The sequence below is a fragment of the Stegostoma tigrinum genome, chromosome 23, assembly GCF_030684315.1.
Source record: "Stegostoma tigrinum isolate sSteTig4 chromosome 23, sSteTig4.hap1, whole genome shotgun sequence".
NCBI classification, from domain to species: domain Eukaryota; kingdom Metazoa; phylum Chordata; class Chondrichthyes; order Orectolobiformes; family Stegostomatidae; genus Stegostoma; species Stegostoma tigrinum.
In genome coordinates, this window is record NC_081376.1 from 55,205,172 (window position 1) to 55,229,810 (window position 24,639).

General features: G+C 41.1%; 1 protein-coding gene across 6 annotated transcripts in view; it reads left to right on the plus strand.

Annotated features, from left to right (window-relative positions):
* Positions 1-24,639, plus strand: part of vps35l (VPS35 endosomal protein sorting factor like) — a 117,395-nt gene that overhangs the window by 12,206 nt on the left and 80,550 nt on the right. For all 6 annotated transcript variants that reach the window (XR_009447156.1, XR_009447155.1, XR_009447157.1 and 3 more), the window contains exons 5-11: positions 119-143; positions 1,321-1,397; positions 16,569-16,697; positions 21,102-21,186; positions 23,014-23,088; positions 23,398-23,494; positions 24,399-24,446. Coding sequence is in view for 3 of the 6 variants with exons in the window: in XM_059654211.1 (XP_059510194.1) it covers positions 119-143; positions 1,321-1,397; positions 16,569-16,697; positions 21,102-21,186; positions 23,014-23,088; positions 23,398-23,494; positions 24,399-24,446 (536 nt within the window). In the remaining 3 variants the exon portion in view is untranslated. The remainder of the gene's footprint in view (positions 1-118; positions 144-1,320; positions 1,398-16,568; positions 16,698-21,101; positions 21,187-23,013; positions 23,089-23,397; positions 23,495-24,398; positions 24,447-24,639) is intronic.

A 24,639-nucleotide genomic window follows, 5' to 3' on the forward strand; every position in this document is an offset into this window, starting at 1 on the left:
GGGCAGTCAAAACACTGCAAGAACTGAATATTACGTGTTTTGTTTTCTACAGTAGGATAGGATTCTTGCATATTTTAGGACTAATTATGATTTGTTTTCTTATGCATTTCATTTACAGAGTTTATTTATGGGATCTGAGAAAGGTAAGAAATAAGTTTGCTTCACTGCAAAATGCTTAACTTCTCCCACCTTCAGTCAAAAATTTCACTGGTGGGCTTGTGGAATCTGGAGGTGATATTACAAGGCCATAAGGGTAGGAACAGAATTAGGTCAGTCACTTATGGCTGCCATGTTTCTCAACCCCATTTTCCTGCCTTGTCCTTGTAATCCTTAATCCCATTACTAGTCAAGAACCTTTCTATCTCTGCCTTAAATACACCCAATGACTTGACCACCACAGCCCTCTGTGGCATTCAGCTCCATAGATTAATCACCCTCTGGGTGAAGAAGTTCATCTTGAGGTGGTTTCTATATGTAGCCTAGGTTTCAAAGCTGTATGAGTCAGAAGGATGATTGCCTTATGCTTCAAGGTCTTGTTATCAACATGGATGCCATGGTTGTTGAAGAATCTGCTCCTTAGTCATCAGAAGGGAGTGCTTGTAGATTGAAACAGAGATTCAACACTGCATCCAATATTAGCTGATTTGGTGAGAGGTAGCTTCCCAGGTATGGGAAGCGTTTCATTTTGGAAGGATTTCTGTCTTGATCTTAATGGAGGGATGACCTGGGAAACATTGGTTGAAGATTGGAGTTTGAGACTATTTCTTCGAAATGCTTTGGTGAAGCTTGAAGATTTGCCTTCTGCGAGACTGGAGTGGCATTGCCATTTGCATTCTGAAGTTCTATGAATACGATTGGTGCTGTTTATTACTTGAATTGGACTGATTAAAGCAGAAAAGTTTTCCATCCGTCCTCTAGACAATGTACACATTGCTGAGGAGTTTGTTCTTGATAAGATAAAGAACAGTGCTGTTTGAGGGAGGAAAAGGTAGGGGTGATGCACCCCTACTTCACATTGTTTTAAGGTAATTGGCAAAAGGAGCATGGTTATATGTGGAAAAAACATTACTTGGAATACACCACCTGAGAGTGTGGTAGCACCAGATTCAGTGATGTATTCACACTGGAATTGGAGCATTTTCTGAAAAGGAAGAATGCATAGGACTATTTGGAGAAGAGGAGAATGGCAGTGGGTGCTTTGCTCGTTTGAAGATCCAGCACAGATGCAGTGGGCCAACTGGTGGCCTCCTGTACTGTAATCAATCAATAATTCCATTATTGGGTTGTATAAATGTAATTCTTGGCTATATTTGATCACAGGTAAAGCCTCAAGTCCTGGATCTGCTGTCTCGGAAAAAGTGAGGACTCGTTTAGAAGAGTTGGATGATTTGGAGGAGGTAAGTCAGAATTTTCTCAAACGGAATTTGTTGACAGAAGGGAAATAAAACTGATAACTAACATAATTAATCAAACAGAAATAAGATTGAAGAATGGAAGTTGTCCTTAATGATCTAACTGACATTTTTCTGGGATTACTGAAGTCCTATGATTTGAAACAGCCAATGGCACAAAAGACAGGTCGTAAAAGCCAGGTAGGAAATTCTACCGACGCTTCATCAGTGGCTGCATTGAGGATGTTACCCAGCATGGTAACGAAACATCTGCAGAACAACAAACCAGCTTGGCGAGCCAACCAACCTCAGCACCCACAACCCGAGCTACAGATCTACGCCAAAACCTTAGAGACAGGTCATAAACAAAGAAAAACTGTGGGATGCTAGAAACGTGAAAAGAAAACAAATTGCTGGAGAAACTTGGGTCTGTCAGCTTTTGTGGAGAAAGAAATTGTGAATGTTTGGGGTTCAGTGACCCTTCTTTAGCAGCCTCCTGCAGAAGGGTCACTGGATCTTAAAAAGTTGACTCTGCTTTCTGTCTGCAGATGCTGACCTGCTGAGTTTCTCCAGCAATGTTGCTTTTGTTGAAGGGAGAGGTCCTGATTGCCGTACTATATTTTCATAAAATGCATAGTAGAAGTAAACTTTTATATAACTCTCAGCATTGAGGAATCTACCATTTCATGTCATTTGAAAGGGTAACAAATTGGGCCAATCCATTCAGGAAAGATGTTAGGAGACATGCTTGGAGTGGTCAAGGTTTGGAGCTGTCTTTGACAAACGGCAACAGATGCTGGACCAGTTGCTCACTTTAAATCGGAGATAAATTTTTAAGCAAGGGTGTTAAGGGGCATGCGCCCAAGGCAGGAATACAGATTAAGGCCAACAAACTGGCCATGCCCCCAATGAATGGTACAACAGGCTCAAGGGGGCTGAATGATGTACTCATGTTTCTATAATGCCTATAAATATTGACAGAATTTGTTTAAAATTAGGAAATGAACCCAACTATGTTTTAGCAGTGAAAAAAGTTAACTAGTTTTATGTCCTTTTGAAGTTTCCATCATCAAATGCCCTACCCAAAGATAGGTTCTTGCCTCGTAGACTTCTTCATGTCACTTCATTCTCTGCCAGAAAGTAACTTTCTTCAACCAGTATTGACCTTTTTCTTCTCAAGGTGCCACTGGTTGAAAAGTGCTTATTTCCCATTCCCAGTTGCGTTGCGAAGATGGTGTTGAACTGTCTGTCTGAACAATTGCAGTCCAATTTCAAGTGAATTTCTTGATTTTTCTCTCTCTCCTTTCTTGCAGTAAGGAGCCTTCTTACTTTGGTTTCTTTTGCACCGTGACACATTTGATGCTATTTTGCATAATTCTTACTTTATTACCTATTTGAATTACGTTTTCACTTGATTCTAAGTAAGTTGTGATTTAGATTAATTCACTTGTGGGATGTGGATTTTGCTGGCTGGGTCAGCATTTATTGCCTGTTCCTTGTTGCCTTTTGAGAAGGTGGTAGTGAGCTGCCTCCTTCAACCACTGCACTCCACGTGCTGTTGGTAGACCCAGTGTGTTCTTAAGGAATTCCAGGATTTCAACTCAGCAATAGTGAAGGGAACATGTGATTTAATATCTCTTGGTTACTTTGGAGTCTGGATTCTGAGCTAGTGGTAGCTTGTTTCTGCCTGTGTTTGAAGGGGTTTAATGATTAACTGAGAAGTTTTCCTGTAGCCATTGTGAAAGAAGGGAGCTTGCTCTCTGGTGTGAGTGCTAAAAGGAATGCTTTTGGTGATTAATAAAGTTGTATTTTACCAGATGTTTCTAAGTCATTAAGCTGTGTAATTTATTAAGTTGTTTTGTTTATTTGGTTTTATCATCTTTTAATGTAATTAACAAACATTTGTTCAGTGTTCAAGCCAAATCTTCATCTTGCAAATTTTGTGTTCAAAGATCACTTTGTTTGAACCAAACCTAGATTCCAGTATGACTTCTCCGGTGAAAACTTGCTTGGTAACAACTGATAGATGAATAGGAAATGTTTGGAGGGATATGAGCCAAATGTAGGCAGGTGGTACTAGTTTATATTTTTGGAAGCCTGGTCAGCATGGACTAATTGGACCGAATGGTCTGTTTCCATGCTGTATGACTCTGATATCATTGGCCATGTTTGGTGAAGTTTCATTTAAGTCACCATTTCAGTGCTTTTTCTTTTTCATTTTTGTCACAATACATATTGAAGTATTTGCATTCAGGTGAAGTACTGTAGAATTTACACTGCCTGCATGACCCTTGAATTTTCTCACTGTTGATGTTTTATGTATGTATGATTTGCATGCTTGGAGAGTTGCAGTTCACTTTCCTGCAAATGTAATTTCTGTAGGAACATGCAACTATGGGACATTGGGTAATATAAACCACACCAAACTTGATATCTCTTATTTGACTGTGTCTGTGAAATCAAATGAGCTGCAAAGGTTAATTTGTTACAAAACGGATTGACTTGTAATATTGTGAATAAAGTTTGTTACTTACATTTTTGATGCTATTGTAATTCTCCTGGTTTATCTGCTGTTAGGAATTGTACACTTTCAGTTGTTTAAAAGAAGTGCCTGCTGTTCCTTTGCATTTCAGTTGGGAGCAGTACTGCTTTGATTGTAAAATAACAGCTCAGTAGCTTTTTATAATGTTTTCCCCAAAGTATATGTTTTATATTGAATATTAGAAATTTAGCAGTACTTTACTTATTTTTGAGAACCTGAACTGTTTTAAAAATCATTTTATTTAGTTACAATCCCACTTTTATTGTGGTGTCTTTAATTTAAAAGTTGTTTCTAGTTTTCCAGTTTATAAAAATGGTGAGGCTATTAGTGCTTGCTAAGTATATATTTGTGGTGCTTTCTGGCGACTGGAGTTCTTCAGTTAAAGACAGTATCAAGAAGTTACTAGTTAAGGTGCTCACTCCTCTAGAAATCTTGCTCCAATATACTGCCAAGAAACTTGTTATTCAATCATGTAAGGGCATGAAGTGGCAGTGCGGTAATGACATATCAGAGAAAGTAGGCCCGTGTCCATTCCTATGGATGCACGTTGGTAATGGCAATATTATTTTAATCACTGAAAATTAACTCCAGAAGCATTTGTCTCATGCAGGTTTTTTTTAAGTCCCCTTTTCTTTTTTTATAAAAAAGTTCTTTTTATTTGTATGTTTTCTTTCATATCCCTCTCCATGCGATCTTTACTTCTCTCTCTTTCTTTTGATTTCTGTACACGATTTGGCATTAAACTAGCTAGTCTAACTGACTAATGTCCTGTTTCAAACTCTATGTCTTGGCAAGGATGTTTTGAAGTTGGTTGATGAAGGGAATGGAAGATTACCTGCCCTGTTCACACAATTCTGAAATCCCGTGTGACAAGAACTGTCAAACTGTTCACATGTCAAGTTTTAGCACCAAAAACCAGAGAGAAGGTAGTGATTATCACTAAATCAGCCAGGTGGAGCTCGTAGAATGAATTCCCTGGTGGGGTTGTTGATCTGCTCCAGTCAGGAGGCCCTGGCTGACAGATGAGAACAAGAATGTTGGACATCTTGCTCATTGAGAGCTGGCTCTCCATGTGTAAATAAAAGTGTCTTAATGATGGGGTACCAGTCTCTGCTGAGTTATTTCAGTCATGTCAAGGGAAAGCATACTCCGTGCAAGGATATTCGCTGCGTATAAAGTATATAAGTGCACTTCTCTCCACTTCACCTCACGAAGTAGCAGCGCTATGACAGCTTGCTTGTTTTTCACGTAAACCCTTTTGGACTATAACCTGGTGTGGTGTGACTTCCGATCTTGCGGGTTGACCAGGAAGCAATTTCATGATTTGCAAGATTCGCCCAGTGCCATCTGCCTGAAGGACAAAAGTGAAGGTAAAAAATCAGGATGTTGGAAAGTGAAGGAATTATCAAACCTGTCCAGTTTGGCAATCATCAATGCTGGTTGTATTGTGAAGCCCAATGGGTCCGTTCGCCTTTTATGGAGATGATAAACTGCTTTTCGCAGCTGGATAAATACCCAAACCCTTACTTAGAGGATTTTGTATGCAAAGTTGGCAAGGGGTGATTTTTTTTTTCCACAAAGCTGGTCATATCTGCTTGCAATTATGGGTAGATGAGGATTTCCAGAAGTATGCTACAATTAGTACCAACATACAAGACTGCCATTTAAAGTATTGCCAGCCCGTGCAATTATTCACTGGACAATGGAGAGGGTTTACAGGGTCTACCCTAGGCCACCATTTATCTAAATGAAGTGCTAATAACAGGGAAGGCCGATAAGGAACATGTAGAGAACTTGGACATCGCCCTTAGATGTTTCTCGCAAGTGGGAAGGGAAGAATGTGTTCCAGGCATCCCAGGTAACCTATTTGGGCTACAGTTGACAAGACTGGTTTATTCCTGCTGGAAGATAAAATGAAGGTGATCAAAGGTGCCCTGATCTTTACTGGAGCTTAGGTCCTTTTCTTTGGGCTGGTGAGCTATTGCAGAAAGTACATACGCAACCTGGGCTTCATCCTGGCATCTTTGCATCACCAAAATCCTTGGAAATGATCGCATAACCAAGCCATTGCTTTCAGGGAAGTGAAGAAACAGCTGTCATCCTGGAAGGTGTTGGCACACGATGATACCAGGTGAGATCTGGTATTGCCATGTGATGCCTCCCTGTATGACATTGGGGTGGCCCAATGGAGAGGAACGCCCAATTGCGTATACATCCAGGACACTCTGGCTAATGCAGGGTGTAAACATGCTCAGACAGAGAAGGAAGATTTCGCAGTTGAATTTGGAGTCAGAAATTTCCATCATACCTTTTTTATATATATGTAAATTTGTGTAATAATGGACCACAAACCTCCGCATGGCCTACTTCAGGGGCAAGACCGTGCTGCCTAATGTTTCAGACCAAACTCCCCAACACTGTCTAATTCTTAATGAGTGTACAAGTTGAAACACCATCCGGGAGATCAAGTAGCAAATGCAGACGTGTTGAGCCATTTCCCACTGGCAGATAAGCTCCTTGTGGTACCGTCACTGGAACAATCCGTAATAGAACATAGAACAGTACAGCACAGAACAGGCCCTTCAGCCCACGATGTTGTGCCGACCATTGATCCTCATGTATGCACCCTCAAATTTCTGTGACCATATGCATGTCCAGCAGTCTCTCAAATGTCCCCAATGACCTTGCTTCCACAACTGCTGCTGGCAACGCATTCCGTGCTCTCTCAACTCTCTGTGTAAAGAACCTGCCTCTGACATCCCCTCTATACTTTCCTCCAACCATCTTAAAACTATGACCCCTCGTGTTAGCCTTTTCTGCCCTGGGAAATAGTCTCTGGCTATCAACTCTATCTATGTCTCTCATTATCTTGTATACCTCAATTAGGTCCCCTCTCCTCCTCCGAGCTCCGTCAACCTCTCTTCATAAGATAAGCCCTCCAGTCCAGGCAGCGTCCTGGTAAACCTCCTCTGAACCCTCTCCAAAGCATCCACATCTTTCCTATAATAGGGCGCCCAGAACTGGACGCAGTATTCCAAGTGCGGTCTAACCAAAGTTTTATTGAGCTGCAACAAGATCTCACGACTCTTAAACTCAATCCCCCGTTTAATGAAAGCCAAAACACCATATGCTTTCTTAACAACCCTGTCCACTTGGGTGGCAATTTTAAGGGATCTATGTATCTGCACACCAAGATCCCTCTGTTCCTCCACGCTGCCAAGAATCCGATCCTTAATCCTGTACTTGCATTTTCTGGACACCCTCTCTTCCAGTCACAGCTGACAATATCAGACTTTGGACACAAAGTTCCTGTCCTGACAAAACACAAAAACCTGGTGGTGATGTGGTAAACTAAAGAGAAGCTGCAACCAGAAATAAAACCCCAGAGAGACCAGATCACAGAGGGTGGCATACTATAATGGGGAGTAAGAGTGGCTTTTCTGAGTTCAACTCCCAAGAGGCATTTTTAAAAATGAAGTTGTTGGCATGAAGTTGTCTGGCCAGGATTAGGATGCTGTTCAGCCTGCTCTGCCATTTTAGTGTTATGGCTGCTGACATCTCTGCTTCAACTCGACTTTCCTGTCTGATCCCTGTAATCCTTCACCCATTTACTAATTAAAAATCTGACTATCTGTTCTTAACTTCACTCAATGTTGCAGCATCCAGCATATTCTGGAGTACTGAATTGTGCAGATTCCCAACCCTTTGAAAGAAGTAATTTCTCCTACAGTCAATTTTAGAATAAGAGGTAGTAGATTTAAAACAATTGCCCACGTGAGGAAACTATCCCCTACATCTAATTTGTCAATCCTTTTTAGCCTCTTAGATACCTTACTTGTTCTTTAAAATTCCAAAAAAGTGTAGGCCTAAACTGCTGAGTCACCATTCATAAGATAAACCTGTTATCTCTGGAGGTAATCTCTTGAATCTCCTCAGAACTGCCTGTGATGCAAGCATATCCCCCTCAAGGGGAGCAAAATTGTATACACCACTCCAGGTGTGGTCTCACTAATGCCTTGTACAATTGCAGCAACACTTTGCTTCTACACTTGTTGCATTTAGGAATAAATGCACAAGTTCCATTTGCTTTCCTTTTTATAGATGGTACAGCAGATCAGTGGTTGCCTGACAGAACCAATGACCCGGGTTCAGTTCCACCCTCTGGCACCTGTCTGAGTGGAGTTTGCATGTTTTTCCTGTGTTTCCTCCTGGGTGCTCTGGTTTTCTGCTACCGTGCAAAGATATGTGTTAGGTGGATTGGACATTCCAAGTTGCTTCGTATCCAGTGATGTGCAGGCTAGGTGGATTAGCCATGGGAAATTGGGAGATTACAGGGGTGGGGTGGGTCTGGGTGGCATGTTCTTCAGAGGGTTGAATGTCCTGTACTGTAGGGATTCTGTCATTACTTGCGTGCTAGTTTTGTGACTCTGACAGGAGGACACCCACATCCCTCTGCATTGAAGTAAGACCATAAGACATAGGAGTGGAAGTAAGGCCATTCGGCCCATCAAGTCCACTCTGCCATTTAAATCATGGCCGATGGGCATTTCAACACCACTTCCCTACACTCTCCCCGTAGCCCTTGATTCCTTGTGAGATCAAGAATTTGTCAATCTCTACCTTGAAGACATCCAACGTCCTGGTGTCCACTGCACTCTGCGGCAATGAATTCCACAAGCCCACCACACTCTGACTGAAGAAATGTTGTCACATTTCAGTTTTAAATTTACCCCCTGTAATTTTAAGGCTGTGCCCACGGATCCTAGTCTCCTCGCCTAACGGAAACAACTTCCTAGCGTCCACCCCTTCTAAACCATACATTATCCTGTTAGTTTTTATTAGATCTCTCCTCAACCTTCTAAACTCTAATGAGTACAATCCCAGGATCCTTAGCCGTTCATCATATGCTAAACCTACCATTCCAGGCATCTGGAAGTATTGTGAAGTTTCTCTCCTTTTAGATAATTTTATGTTTCTATTCCTGTAGTCAAAATGGATAATTCGAACTTATCCAAGTTAAACCTTGTCTGTTAAAATATTGGCCCGTTCAACTAACCATTTTCATTGCAACTCACTTTCCCACCTATTTTAGTGTCTTCTGCAAACTTGGCTACAGTAATTTCTTTCCCTGCATCCAAGCCTTTATTGTAAATTGTAAATAATTGGGGTCCAAGGACCAAGTGCTGTAGTATTCTATTAGGTATATCTCGGCATCTGGAAAAAGACTTGTTGCTAAACTTGACTTCAAGATCTGGGGTAATGGCTTTCAGGTGTTAAAAGGGAGATAATCACTCTCAGCATAAGAAGTGGGCAGCAGAGTGAGACGTGAACAAGCCACTGAAAGGATCCCTTCCAAAAAGGGGGTGAACCGTTAATGGTCAAGAAAAGGATAGCATTAGCAAGTATTGAGAAGATTTGTAGCTCAGGTTGAGGTTCTGGATGTGAGTTTGCTCGCTGAGCTGGAAGGTTCGTTTTCAGACGTTTCGTCACCATTCCAGGTAACATCAGTGAGCCTCCGACGAAGCGCTGGTGTTATGTCCCGCTTTCTATTTATCTGGTTAGGTTTCCTTGGGTTGGTGATGTCATTTCCTGTTCTTTTTCTCAGGGGTTGGTAGATTGATTTGGAGCCAATGTGTTTGTTGATGGAGTTCCGGTTGGAATGCCATGCTTCGAGGAATTCTCGTGCGTGTCTCTGTTTGGCTTGTCCTAGGATGGATGTGTTGTCCCAATCAAAGTGGTGTCCTTCCTCATCTGTATGTAAGGACACGAGTGATAGTGGGTCATGTTGTTTTGTGGCTAGTTGATGTTCATATATCCTGGTGGCTAGCTTTCTGCCTGTTTGACAAACACTACATTGGGCAAACAGGCAGAAAGCTAGCCACCAGGACGTATGAACATCAACTAGCCACAAAACAACATGACCCACTATCACTCGTATCCTTACATACAGATGAGGAAGGACACCACTTTGATTGGGACAACACATCCATCCTAGGACAAGCCAAACAGAGACACGCACGAGAATTCCTAGAAGCATGGCATTCCAACCGGAATTCCGTCAACAAACACATTGGCTCCAAATCAATCTACCAACCCCTGAGGAAAAAGAACAGGAAATGACATCACCAACCCAAGGAAACCTAACCAGATAAATAGAAAGCGGGACATATACACCAGCGCTTCGTCGGAGGCTCACTGATGATGTTACCTAGAATGGTGACGAAACGTCTGAAAACGAACCTTCCAGCTCAGCGAGCAAACTCGCATCCACAAAGGATAGCATTGACTGACTGGCTGTTCCTGGAATGTTTGTGGCTACGTGTTACTGAGCAATATCATGGAACATTCATTCATTAATTCTGATTATTTGTTTATTAATAATGCTATTAATTCCTCAACGCAGTGACCACCTAATGTTACCTGACTTACTAATGTTACAGTGGCATACGTTACCGAGATACATATAACATTACAGCACAGTACAGGCCCTTCGGCCCTCGATGTTGTGCCGACCTGTCATACCGATCTCAAGCCCATCTAACCTACATTATTCCATGTATGTCCATATGCTTATCCAATGACGACTTAAATGTACCTAAAGTTGGCGAATCGACTACCGTTGCAGGCGAAGCGTTCCATTCCCTTACTACTCTCTGAGTAAAGAAACCACCTCTGACATCTGTCAAAGAACAAAGAAACCTACAGCACAGGAACAGGCCCTTCGGCCCTCCAAGCCTGCACCGATCAAGATCCTCTGTCTAACCTGTCATCTATTTTCTAACAGTCCGTGTCCATTTGCTCCCTGCCCATCCATGTACCTGTCCAAATATATCTTAAAAGACACTAACATGTCTGCGTCTACCACCTCCGCTGGCAACGCATTCCAGGTACCCACCACCCTCTGCGTAAAGAACTTTCCACGCATATCTCCCTTAAACTTTCCCCCTCTCACTTTGAACTCATGACCCCTAGTAATTCAGTCCCTCACTCTGGGGGGGGGAAAAGCTTTTTGCTATCCACCCTGTCTATACCCCTCATGATTTTGCAGACCTCAATCAGGTTTCCCCCCTCAATCTCTGTCTTTCTAATGAAAATAATCCTAATCCACTCAACCTCTCTTCATAGCTAGCACCCTCCATACCAGGCAACATCCTGGTGAACCTCCTCTGCACCCTCTCCAAAGCATCCACATCCTTTTGGTAATGTGGCGACCAGAACTGCACACAGTACTCCAAATGTGGCAGAACCAAAGTCCTATACAACTGCAACATGACCTGCCAACTCTTGTACTCAATACCCTGCCCAATGAAGGAAAGCGTGCCATGTGCTTTTTTGACCACCCTATTGACCTGTGTTGCCACCTTCAGGGAACAATGGACCTGAACACCCAGATCTCTCTGTTCATCAGTTTTCCCTAGAACTTTTCCATTTACTGTATAGTTCGCCCTTGAATTTGATCTTCCAAAATGCATCACCTCGCACTTGCCTGGATTGAACTCCATCTGCCATTTATCTGCCCAACTCTCCAGTCTAACTATATTCTGCTGTAATTTCTGACAGTCCCCTTCACTATCAGCTACTCCACCAATCTTAGTGTCGTCAGTAAACTTGCTGATCAGACCACCTACACCTTCCTCCAAATAATTTACATATATCACAAACAACAGTGGTCCCAACACAGATCCCTGTGGAACACCACTGGTCACAGGTCTCCAATTTGAGAAACTCCCTTCTACCACTACTCTCTGCCTCCTGTTGCCCAGCCAGTTTTTTAACCATCTAGCTAGTGCACCCTGGACCCCATGTGACTTCACTTTCTCCATCAGCCTGCCATGGGGAACCTTATCAAATGCCTTACTGGAGTCCATGTATATGACATCTACAGCCTTTCCCTCATCAATCAACTTTGTCACGTCCTCAAAGAATTCTATTAAGTTGGTAAGACATGACCTTCCCTGTACAAAACCATGTTGCCTATCACTGATAAGCCCATTTTCTTCCAAATGGGAATAGATTCTATCTCTCAGTATCTTCTCCAGTAGCTTCCCTACCACTGACGTCAGGCTCGCCGGTTGTTAATTACCTGGATTATCCTTGCTGCCCTTCTTAAACAAGGGGACAACACTCGCAAGTCTCTAGTCCTCCGGGACCTCACCCGTGTCAAAGGACGCTGCAAAGGTATCTGTTAAGGCCCCGGCTATTTCCTCTCTCGCTTTCCTCATGACAAACCAGCCATGACACGAAACCAATTTGAACAGAAATAGATTTTTCAAAACCAATGCAAAAAAAAGGTTATTGGCTGTGTTGCCTAAACTGTCTTTTAATCAAGTGCTTCAATCTCACACTTAGTAACATCCTCTGTCCTATATCTTTCACCCCTCAATTTAAAGCCATGCCCCCTCGTGCTCGCCGTCACCATCCTAGGAAAAAGGCTCTCCCTATCCACCCTATCTAACCCTCTGATTATTTTACATGTTTCAATGTTGTCCTAAAGTTGTTCTCAGCAATCAATCGTTTTAAGCAAGTTGTGAATTGCTTGGGGGATGAGATTACTTAGCTTTCAACAAAAAGAACTTGAGCTGTCTTCCCAGTTGATTCAATAAAAATCAATTGCTTTTTATCTGAGGTTCTTCCTTTTATTATAAGGATTCCATCATCAACTTCAGCATTCAAGGGTTTGACCCGACTTTATTTTTATACTTGCTGTGATTCACTCCTTAGCATTCTGTTGACTGTGTGTGATGAATTATTAGCTCCATTCTGACACAGCACATGAGTGCTGCACTGAACTCTGAATGTCCTTTGAGTCAGAAGTGAATAACACAAAGACCCTTTGGACCAAAGAAATGTCATTGAGTAGGGGACATAGGCTTAAGGTAAAAGAGGAAACGATTTAAAGATGAGAGGAGCAAATTTTTTTCCCCAAGAGGGTGGTGAGTGCCTCGAATGTGCTGCCAGAGGACGTCGTGCAAGCAACTAAAATAGCAACATTTAGGAAGCATCTTGGCAGGGACTAGAGGGATGTGGACTCTATGAAGCTAAAAAGCTTTTCAAGTTTAGAAAGTTGTGTTGGCACAATCTTGATGGACCAAGGGGCCTTTCCTGTGCTTAGTTGTTCTTTGAGTCTATGCCAGTTAAAAGTAGCCACCTAAGTATTCTAATTTCATTTTCCAGCACTTGGCCCATAGTCTTGCATGCTTAGGCAGTGTGAGTAGGTCTTAATAGGTTTTAAATGTTATAAGAGTTTTTGCCTCTACCATTCTTGGAGGCAGTGTGTGTTGTCCCAGTTTCTGTTACATATTGGGAAATGTGATGTTCAATGTATTTTAGACAGTATTTTATTATCTGAAAATAGGCTAGCTGGACCACCTGAACCTTGTACTGGGTAATGAGCCTGGCAAGGTAACTGTCCTTTTCAGTGGGAGGGCATTTTGGAAAGTGATCACAACTCCTTAGGTCTTAAGGTAGCTATGAATAAGGATAAGTCAGGACCTTGCAGGAAGGTACTAAATTGGGGGAGAGCAAATTATATCAATATAAAGCAGGTGCTAAGGAGTGTTTATTGAGAGGAGCTGTTTTCAGGTAAATTCACATTTGACCTGGGAGTTGCTTAAGAACGTGCTTGGGGAAGTTTAAGATCAGCATGTTCTAGTAAGGAGGAACGACAAAGATGATTAGGTAAGGGAACCTTGGATAATGAGGGTTTGTGAATTTTGTCAAGAAGGAAAAGGAAGCATGTATAAGGTTTAGGAAGCTAAAATCGGACCAAGCCCATGAGGAATATAAGGAAAAGAGGTAGAACTGAAGCAGGGAATTAGGAGGGCAAGAAGAGGCCATGAAATGACTTTGGCAATTAGGGTAAAAGAGAATCCTGAGGCATTAAAAAAAACAAGAGGATAACTAGGGAGAAGTTGGTTCCACTCAAGGTCAAAGGGGGGGACATGTGCTTGGATGCAGAGGATGTAGCCTCTGGCAGTGGCAGTATTCACCCAGGAGAAGGATATAGAGGATAATGGGATTTCTGTGGAGCATGCTAATATACTAGTGCATTTTTCAACCCAGAGAGAAATGGCGTTGGATCACTTGAAGAGCATTAAGGTGGATAAGTCCTCAGGACCTGATGGTATCTACCCCAGGTAATTGAGAGAGGTAAGAGAGGAGATTGCTGGGACCTTGACCGAAATCTTTGTATCCTCTCTAGCCACTGGCGAGGTCCTGGAGGACTGGCAAGTTACTAATGCTCCTCTGCTTAATAAGAGAAATAGGGATAATCCAGGAAACTATACATCAGGGAGTTTTACAATTGTAGTGATTAGGAACCTATTGGAAGGAATTCTTAAGGATAGGATTTACGCATATTTGGAAGACCATGGCCAAATCGGAGACAGTCAGCATGACTTTGTGTAGGGCAGGTCATGTCCTACTAACTTGATTGAATTTTTTGAGAAGGTGATAAAGGTGGTGGATGTTGTCTACATGATTTTAGTAAGGCTTTGGATAAGGTCCTTCATAGTTGGCTCATGCAGAAAATTTAAGATGCATGGGATCCACAGTGACATGGCTGCATGAATTCAGAATAGGCTTGCCCGTAGAAGGTAGTGGTGGATAGGTGTTCTTCAACCTGAAAGTCCGTTTCCACAGGGATCCATGCTGAGACCTCTGCTGTTTGTGATCTATATATGTAAAAATGACTTGGTTGAAAATGTAGACGGGTGGGTTAGTAAACTTGCAGACAATGCAAAAATCGGTAGAGTTGTGGATAGTGTGGAAGGTTGTCAAAGGATACAGTGGGATATAGATCAGTTGCAGATATGGGCAGAGAAATGACAGATGGAGTTTAATCTGGGCAAGTGTGAGGTGCTGCATGTTGGGAGATCAAATGTTAAGGGAAAGTATACAGTTAATGGCGGGACTCTGAACAGCGTTGATGTACAGAGGGGTCTTGGGGCTCAAGTCCGTAGGTTCCTCAGTGGCAAAGGAAGGAGATTGCCTTCTTCACCAGCCATAAGGCATGCTTGCCTTTATAGGTCGGGGAATTGAGTACAAATTTCGGATGTCGTGTTGCAGCTTTATAAGACTTTGGATAGGCCACAGTTAGAATAATGTGTTCAGTTCTGGTCGCTGCATTAAAGGAAGGAAGTGGAGGCTTTGGAGCAGATTCAGAGAGGGTTAACAGGATGCTGCTTGGTTTAGAGGGTATGAGCTATGAGGAGAAGATAGAAAAACTCAGGTTTGTTTTTTCTGGAGTGGTGGAGCCTGAGGGGAGACCTAGTAGAAGCTTATAAAATTGAGATGTAGATAGGGTTGATGGTCAGAATCTCTTTGAGTTGAAATGCCTAGTACTAGCGGCATGTGTGTTTTAAAGGTGGGGGGTGGAAAACGTTCAAAGGAGACGTGAGAGACAAGTCTTTTTACATGTGGTAAGAGTGTGCATTGCAGTGCACTGCTAGGGGTGGTGGTAGAGGCAGATATGATGGGGGATGTTTGAGAGACTTACAGATAAGCCCATGAAGGTGCAAGGAATGGAGGGATATGGACCAAGGGCAGAACGGGTTAGTTCATATGACGTCATGTTTGGCACAACATCACTCTAAGGATCAGTTCCTCTGCTGTGCAATTCTATGTTCCAAGTAAATCCTAGCCAACTACAAATTGCAAATAAAATTCTGTTCTATTTGGTTTCCATAGGTTGAAGGCCTCTCTTTGACTAGTTGAAGTATTGATTTTTGAATTGGTTTAGCTTTGGTTAGAGTTTGGTGCAAAGTGACACCAGTGGCTTGGGTTCACTCACCATTGCAGTTGTGGCAGTTCATGGATGACTATCTCCTTGCATTGTCCCATGTTTGATGTGGTGTGGGCCCTTCAATCTCTTTAATTACTTCTCTCTGGCTGCTGGATGTTTATGATCCCTTGCAGGACTGCGGCTAATTACGTAGCAACGTCTGATTAATTTTGGCATAATAAACTTGAACAACCACAAAGCAGAAGTTAAAATCTACATAACTAGTGATATAGTAACCTTTTTCTAATTTATAGATTGCGTAAACATAGCCTGTAAAAATGGAGTAACTGTTGAGTAATAAGTGATTTTGTGTATAAAGCAAATTACTAGTACTTCATTTGGCTGTGCAGATTTCACGTGAAAATCGGTTTTTAAGAATGAAGACATCTTTTGTGAGCAATCAGGAAAAAGTGCAGTTCCTGTTGTTGGGATGTCTTGAGTCCAACTTTTAAAATTACAGCTGTTTTTATATTTGGTTTGGTTTGTGTCTGCCATGATAATTTTGGCACCACTATATTTCCTGTTACTGTTCTTCCAGTTTACAAACGTACCATGTAAATGGGGAACGAAAACAGAAGTTGCTGGGAAAGCTCAGCAGGTCTGACAGCATCTGTGAAGAAAAATATCAGTTAACATTTTGGGTCTGGTGACCCTTCCTCAGAACTGTAAATGTAAATAGGTTTACATTTTCATACTTTCGATTCAAGGAGCACAACTTGAAATTAACTGCATGGGTAAAAGTTGGCCTAGGTTTGTCACTGGTGGTGTCAGTAACTTTTTTGGTAAGTTTTTTTTTAAACTTTTTAGGAACTACGTTTTAATCTTAATTGTTACTTTTTTTTCTTCTAACCAGGGATCTCAAAAGGAACTGTTAAACTTGACACAGCAGGATTATATAAACAGAATTGAAGAACTAAACCAGTCATTGAAAGATGCATGGGCTACGGATCAAAAAGTGAAAGCACTGAAAATAGTTATACAGGTCAGCTTTAAACAACACAAAAGGACATTCCTCAAATATTCCTTGACATGTGTTCATACAGTTTTGAGTCATTGGGAGCTGCCACCCAGACTGAGGTAGCAAAGCCCATCCTCCTCCATTGTTGACTACATTGTTTTGCATCATGCATTGCTGAGGCCCTATGAGGATGCATAAAGCTCTGGCCAGGCCACATTTGTAACATTGTGAGCAGTTTTGTGCCACACTACAGGAGGAATGTGCTGGCCGTGGAGTTTGGCGGGGCGGGGGTTGTCCAGAGGAGGTTTACAAGAATGATCCTGGGGATGAAAGGCTTGTCATATGAGAAACAGTTGAGGACTCTGGTCTGTGCTCCTTGGACGTTAGAAGGATGAAGGAGGATCTTATTCTATAAGTTTCAACATTGCATAGAATAGATGTAGAGAGAATGTTTCCACTAGTGAGAGAGACTAGGATGCGAGGACACAGCCTTGGAGTTGAGGGAAAACTATTAGGTCTGATGAGGACTTCCTTTAGCCAACGAGTGGTGAATCTGTGGAATTCAAGGCCTCCACAGCATCTGTGACAGAATCAGTGAGTGTATTTAGGGCAGACGTAGGCTCTTGATTAGTAAGGGGATCAAAGGTTACATGGGTAAGGCAGGAGGATGAGGTATAGAAACACATTAGCCATGTTTGAATAGCTGAGCAGACTCGATGGGATGAATAGCCTAACCTTGCTCTATCTCTTAAGGTCTCATGGCAGAAACCAAGATTAGAATGATCATCTGATCTACTTTTCCTGTGTGGAATACAATAAAGCAATGAATATGCAAAAGCATTCTTACTGTTTGTTAATAACATGCAAAAGGAAATAAGATGCAGTCTGTTGGGAGGGGCAAACAATACAAATGTAAGGGTTAGTCATGGTCAGGATCAGAATCCTGCAAACCCATCCTTTCTCCAAAATAGCGTAATTCTAGCCCAATATTACTAGTAAGCTGAATGCTTTTGCTCTGGAATGATGTACCACAGAAGAATGATTAAGCACAGAAAGGTGGTCATTTGTCCCATTTGCCTGTGGAGAGTTTTCCTGCTCTATTCATGTCGGCCCAGTTTTTTATTTTTGTTTTTGTTTTTATTTATCAGGCTGCAGCATTTTTTCTGAATATTAGTATTGAATCAGCTTCCATCATCCCTTCTTTCATGTTCAGCTCAAAATGCCTCATTGTTTAAAAATAAAATGTTAATGTTATTAGGTGGATTTTTAATGGTAATCACCTAATCCAAGTCTTCTGATTCCCAGCCCTTCTAGTGCAGACAAAAATAATTTGTACCTCCTTTCAGCATGCCTATCAAATACTTTCTCGATCTTCTCTACTCTTTTAAAACTGTAATGAGTTGTTGTCACTTTCTGGTAGTGTTCTAGCAAATCATAGCTCTCTTAAGCTTAATGATCCTAAGATCACATTCCCAAATGATCTGCTCTGCTTGCCTGACCGCATTGAACTTTATCTGACAGGACTTGCTTTTTTGTTCTATGGGCAAATTGTGTGGAACAATTTTTTTTTGTAAGTTACCTTAGGATTCCTCCACCTCTTTACTGTTTTTCTTACTCTTCACCATCCACTCTGTGTTGGGGTCATTGAAGTTCCCGATGTGTGCTAATCTTGAGTTTTTTTAATCACTCCTCAGTATTTTGCCTTCAAATTTGCTTCTCTACCTCTCTACCCCTATTTAGTGGCCTGTAGCATAAACCCAATAGTATGTTAATTCCTCTTCTTTGTTAATTCTAGATAAACTGATTTTGTCTGTCCCTTTTTTTTCAAATCTACACCAAATGGTACGATAATTTCTTTAATCAATGCTTGCCAGCCCTGCCTCTCTTTAATCTCCACTATTCTTCCTGAATACTTTACTATATTCAGTTATGCAGATATACTTCTAACTGTTCATCTAAGATGACATTTGCCCCTTGTCTGATCTCTCTGTAGTTTCTAATCATTCTTTTATTAGAGTGCTGTTTGTCTCTCCCATCAACCTCTGTAACCTTGTTTCTCCTCTGAGGTTTTATTGTGCTCAGGCTACTGCCATATAACCATAAAAGAGATAAGCAGAAATGGGTGTGTGCTCATATTTGATTGTAGGTTTCTCAGTCTCCAACTTCTGCCTTCTCCCTGTAATCTTTTGATCCTCATACTAATCAAAAATGTATCTATCTCTGTCTTAAATGTACTCAATGACTTGGCCTCCATAGCCTTCAGTGGCAAGGAATTTCAAAGTTTCATCACCCTCTGACTGAAGAAATCTCTCCTCATCAGAGTTCTGAAAAGATGTGCCTCCGGCCCTAGTCTGTCTTCCTCATGAAAACGTCTTCATGGCCACTTTATCCAGGCCACTCAATGTTCTGTTTCATTCATATCCCCCCTGAATCTTGTAAAGCTCCACTTATTACAGACCTAGAGACCTTAACTACTGCTTATATGATTAGTGGTAGTCCCAGTACTGACCCTGCAGAACTGCTGGTTACTGGCTGCCATCTTGAAAAAGATCTCTCTCTCTCTCCCTGCTCAGCCTTCTGTCAATCAAGGCAATCCTTTTATTCTTGCAAAGTACCTTGCCTGTAATACTGAGCTCTTATTTGGCAGCTCCTTGGATGACACCTTGTCAAAAGTCTTCTGGAAATCCAAATAGATGTCATCCACTGGTTCTCCTTTGTCTAACTTGCTTGTTACTTCATCAAAGAATTCTAACAAATATCCCCTATTGAAGACATGCTGGCTCAACCCAATTTACCATGTACTTCCAAACACACTGCAATCTCATCCTTTAATAATGGGCTCTGAAATTTTAGCAATGACTGAGGTCAGGCTAACTAGTATATAATTTCCTATCTTCTCCCTTGCTGTCTTAAATGGGGTCCTCTGTTAGCTATTTTCAGTGCTGTGGGACTCTCCCTGATGACTGATTCCTGAAAGATCACCACCAGTGCCTCTACTATCTCCTCAGCTATTTCCTTCCGAACTCTGAGGTGTAGTCCATCTAGCCTAGGTGAATGATACACATCAGACCCTTCAGCTTCCCCAGCACGTTCTGCTTAGTGATGGCCACTGCATTCATCTCTGCCTGCCAGTGCTTCCAAAGTTTTGCTATACTACTGGGGTGCTCCATTGTTAATACTGATGCAGAGTATTCAGTTCCTTCACCATTTCTTTGTTCTCCATTAATTCTTGTCCAGGCTCATTTTCCAGCAGTTCGATGTCCACTCTTGCATTTTTCTTAGCTTTTTATAGGTCTGAAAAAGCTCTTGCAATCTTTTTTTATGTTACTAGCTAGCTTACCCTTGCATTTCATCTCTCCCTTATTGAGTTTTAATTTTTCTAGTTGTCCTTCACTACTACTTAAAGGCTCCTCCCTAATCTTCACACTTTTTTGCAATGCCTGATTTGCCTTGTTAGCGTAATTGCTTCATTCTTGCTTAGTATGTTTCTTCTCTCTTAGAGGTACAAGAAGAATTGATCCTAAGTTAGCCCCAGAAGCTATTACCATTGCTGCTCCACTGCCTTCTCTGTTAGGCATCCCCTTGCAACCTACTCTCACCAGCTCGCCCCTTATCTTTGTAGATAATTTTACTCCACTGTAATATTGTTGCATTTGATTCCCTTCTCAAACTGCAGGGTGAATTCCTTCAAATTATGGTCACTGGCCCTTGGGAGTTCCTTCGCCTTAAGATCCCTAATCAAGTCTGCCTCATTTATACATCACCGAATCCATATTCATTTAACTATTTTTCCTCTGTCAGTACTGATTGCTCAAAGGACATTAGCCTCAGTGTAGTTGACGTGTAGCTTCTTCATCTTGAACGCTTCACTTGTACCCCAGGATGTGCCCTAATGCCCTGCTAATATAAAGGCCCCTTTCCTACTTTTTTCTGAATGGGAGATTTTAACAGAGGTTCTGTCTGTTCTATTAGGATGTAAATGATCCGGGGATGTTGAGTCAGTGTCCGGCATGGAATTAACCCTCTGTCCTGGATAATAGTTTTCATCCAACAGCATCTGAAAAACATGACCTAGTTGTTAGTGTGTAATTGTTTTTGGGCACTTGCTATCTACAATTTGGCTGCCTCATTACCTACATTACAACAGTAGCTGTATTTTCAGAGGTATTTCATTGTCTGTGAATACAAACTTGCTTTCTTTTATATTCAGTCCGATGTGAACCACGACTTGTTGTTCCTTGCTCTTGCAAGAGATTTCTGTAGCCACTCAGCCGTTTGTGCAGATTGGACCATGTATGCTGTATTTCCAACAACAGTGCATTACATTTTGAAGTATGATAGCATATGAACCTTTGAATATTTGCATTGTTAATATTTTGTATAAAATTTTTATCTGGTATTTTATTAATATTGAACTTTTTTTTGTAGTGCTCAAAGCTGCTGTCTGATACTACCGTGATCCAATTTTACCCGAGCAAATTTGTTTTGATCACTGATATTTTGGACACTTTTGGTAAGAAATTATTTTGTAATTCTTCCAATATTGCGAAGTTGCTTTTAAGCTTGAAGAAGTGGCAAACTACTCTCTTGTACGGTGCAGCATTTTTTTAACTTGTTGGCGCATGCGCTTCTTGAATGGTCTTGGTGTTTTTCTATGTCTGTTTGCAATTTATAGAAAGGTGGGGAGGCAAAAAGAAGTAAGGAGAAAGGTTTTATTTGCATTCTAGAGTTGAGCAATTTAGTTGATTTGTACTTCTCAGCAAACAATTGTTATTTGTTTTGGATGAAATAACCTATTGTGTGGCATTTTAACCGAAGAAAGTGCAGTTTCTCTCATGGGATTTAGCTGTTTGATTTGCAGTAAATATTATTTACCTCAGAAAATGAGGAATATTGAGTATATTTCAATATTATTGATCCTCTTCAATAAATTTTAAAAAAAATAAAATTTCAATGTTCATTAAATTATCTGTTCCAGGAACTTAATTGAATCAAGCTATTTCACTGCTACAAAGCAGAGAAATCTTGATGTTCTAGTTTCAAACATTAATGACTTATCTTGCTATCTACCATCCCATCTGGGAAATTTTAACATAGTAATGTGAAAGTTATTAACATTTGAAGTACTGATTTTTGAAATGTTTAATCTGGTCAATGTTTATGCAGTAGTTGTCTTTTAAATAACAAAATACTGATGGCAGACTGCATTTGCAGTGCATTCTTCACATTAGTGCCAAGTGATTTTTGGCTTCAAATCAATGATAACTTATGGACTCTGAAGCAAGACTCCATGGGGAGGCAATGGCCTAGTAGTATTATTGCTAGACTGTTAATCCAGAGACCCAGAAAACGTTCTGGAGACTCGTGTTCGAATCCCACCATGGCAGATGGTGGGATTTGAATTCAGTAAATATCTGGAATTAAGGTGACCGTGATGCCATTGATTCCATTGTTAATTGTTGGAAAAACCCACCTGGTTCACTAATGCCCTTGAGGGAAGGAAGCTGTCATCCTTAGCTGTATTGGCCTGCATGTGACTCCAGCCCCACAATGTGGTTGAGTCTTAACTGCCCTGTGGGTAACTAAGGATGCTGCCTAGCCAGTGACACTCTTATCCCGTGAATGAATAAAGGGGGGAAAAGAAAAAAAGCAGGAATCAGGGATGGGCTAGAGTGAGACCTCTGCCATCTTCAGGAAGCCATTTTTCTCTTCTTTCTAATGTTGCGTTTGGTTTTGAGCCTGGATTCGGGCTTTGTTTTGTGTACAGAAATGGGCACTATTTCCAGATATGGATCTCAATATGCCTGTACAGTCAAAGTGTCAGATGTGGCCCAGCTGCTTTTAAATTAAGGATACTTGATTAACCTTGTGAGTTTATTTTGTATCTGCACCGTGTACCTTCAAGTCAATTTTCCATTGCTTTGCTTAATCACCCAGTCTTTGCGTGCCTTTGTAACTTCTTGCTTCCACTCTGTGGTCTGCAGTGCTTCCAAATTTTGTGCAACCCATTCACTTCAGTGTTCAGTTACATTCTTGCATTCACGTTTATGTACATGAAGAAAAGACAAAACCCCAAAACAGACCTGAGGAACACCACTTGGCACTTTCTGCATCCTAAAAATGAGACAGCACATTGTTTATCCCTGTTCTGTGGCCTCTGTGTGTCTGGACCAGTTGACAGTCTTTATAAACCAAATGTTTTGCTCTGTGCCTTTCCAAGTAAATCTTAACTTCTGTTGAATCTGAATCTATGACCTTATGTGGCATTCTGATTTCAAACAATGATCTGTTAAGAATTCGTGTAAGAGATATAATTATACGATCCATCTTTTGACTACAGGTAAACTAGTGTATGAGCGAATTTTATCCATGTGTGCAAGTAGTCGTGTTTCCCTTCCTGGGATCCCTATACCAGGTGACTATATAATAATGAAATTTTAACCTTCAAGAAATTTTAAAGCCAGTAAACAATATTAGGTGTTTCAAAGTGAACATCATAGGATTGAAACATTTTTAGTGTTGTCGGAAACAAATAATTTAATTTAATTTTATATTTAATGTAGGTAATTATACCTGCAGCAGTGATTTCCTAAGGGGGATTTTGTGTGTAACCTCGAGCAGTTGTTGGGCATGTGTTTTATACAACTGATTATGTGCTCTTGTTTTACTACTTTAAGTGTTCATAAGTCTTTTCGGTATCATACACCTTGTGCTTTTTATACAGATAATTTTGGTCCAGATGAAGTGAATGAAACTGCAAAAGAAACTTGTTTGAACTGGTTCTTCAAGATTGCTTCAATCAGAGAGCTGATTTCCAGATTGTATCCTTACACAAATTACATTTTTGTCTAGCTGGAGCTGTGTAGAAATTAAAGTTACTTGCTGATTGAGCTTTTTGTTAACGGGAATAAGGAGTGTATTGATTACTAACGCTTTCAAGGGTTTTTTATTTTAATCCATACATGAGAAAACCATACCAATTTAATTAAACTTTCCCATCAGCCAGGTATCTCCTGGAATTCAGAGCCTATGGCTTAGCAATGGTGGGGGGAGAAAATCAGTAGTAAATTGGTTACACTTGGAAATGAATGTTCTGATCATCTCCATTTTAAAGTGTAGAAGACCAGTTGCACCAATGTTGCATTTGACAGTTAGACTACTTCTTCAGATCAGTAGCAGAACCCCTTGCTCAGGATGGTTGGTGGGGACAGAGACACTGCAAAGTAGGAGCTGGAGGTGAAACAACAGGAGACTGCGATGTAGTACCTTTTGGGTGGAGAAAAGAAGACTGGGGAAATGGGTGGTCAGGGCATGCCACTTGGTACTGCATAATGGGGGTCAGGTGTTGAGATTTATGTGGGGGAAGAGGACAACTCTGGGATAGGCTTCATGCAGATAAGGAAGCTTGGGGAACAGGGATTAGAAGAATGGGATATAGACAAGGAAGGAGGAATACTGGAGAAAGGCGATCAAGCCTGCAGACACATCTCTTACAAAGTTAAGCAACCCTAAATATAACAGTATCTTGTCAGTGTCTCTGCAGTGGCGAATACTGCAATATTTGTATATTGCTGTTACTTTATATTCTTAATTCTAAACCTTACTAACCTCTTGTGCTCAAATAATTGAATTATGTGCAAATATTGTTGATCTTTGTTATTTTTCAAGCTAACAGTTCTGTGTTTTACATTAAAGTGAAAATTTATTTGCCTTGAGTTAATTCAGTTATGTGGAGGTGGCTATATTAAAATGTAATACATTCCTTTCTAAAACGTAAGTATGTTCGAATGCCTATGCTCTTTATCATATTTTAAATATTTCCAAGTCACAATCTAGAACATAGAACATTACAGCACAGTACAGACTCTTCGGCCCTCGATGTTGTGCCGACCTGTCATACCGATCTGAAGCCCATTTAACCTACACTCTTCCATGTACGTCCATATGCTTATCCAATGAAGTGTCT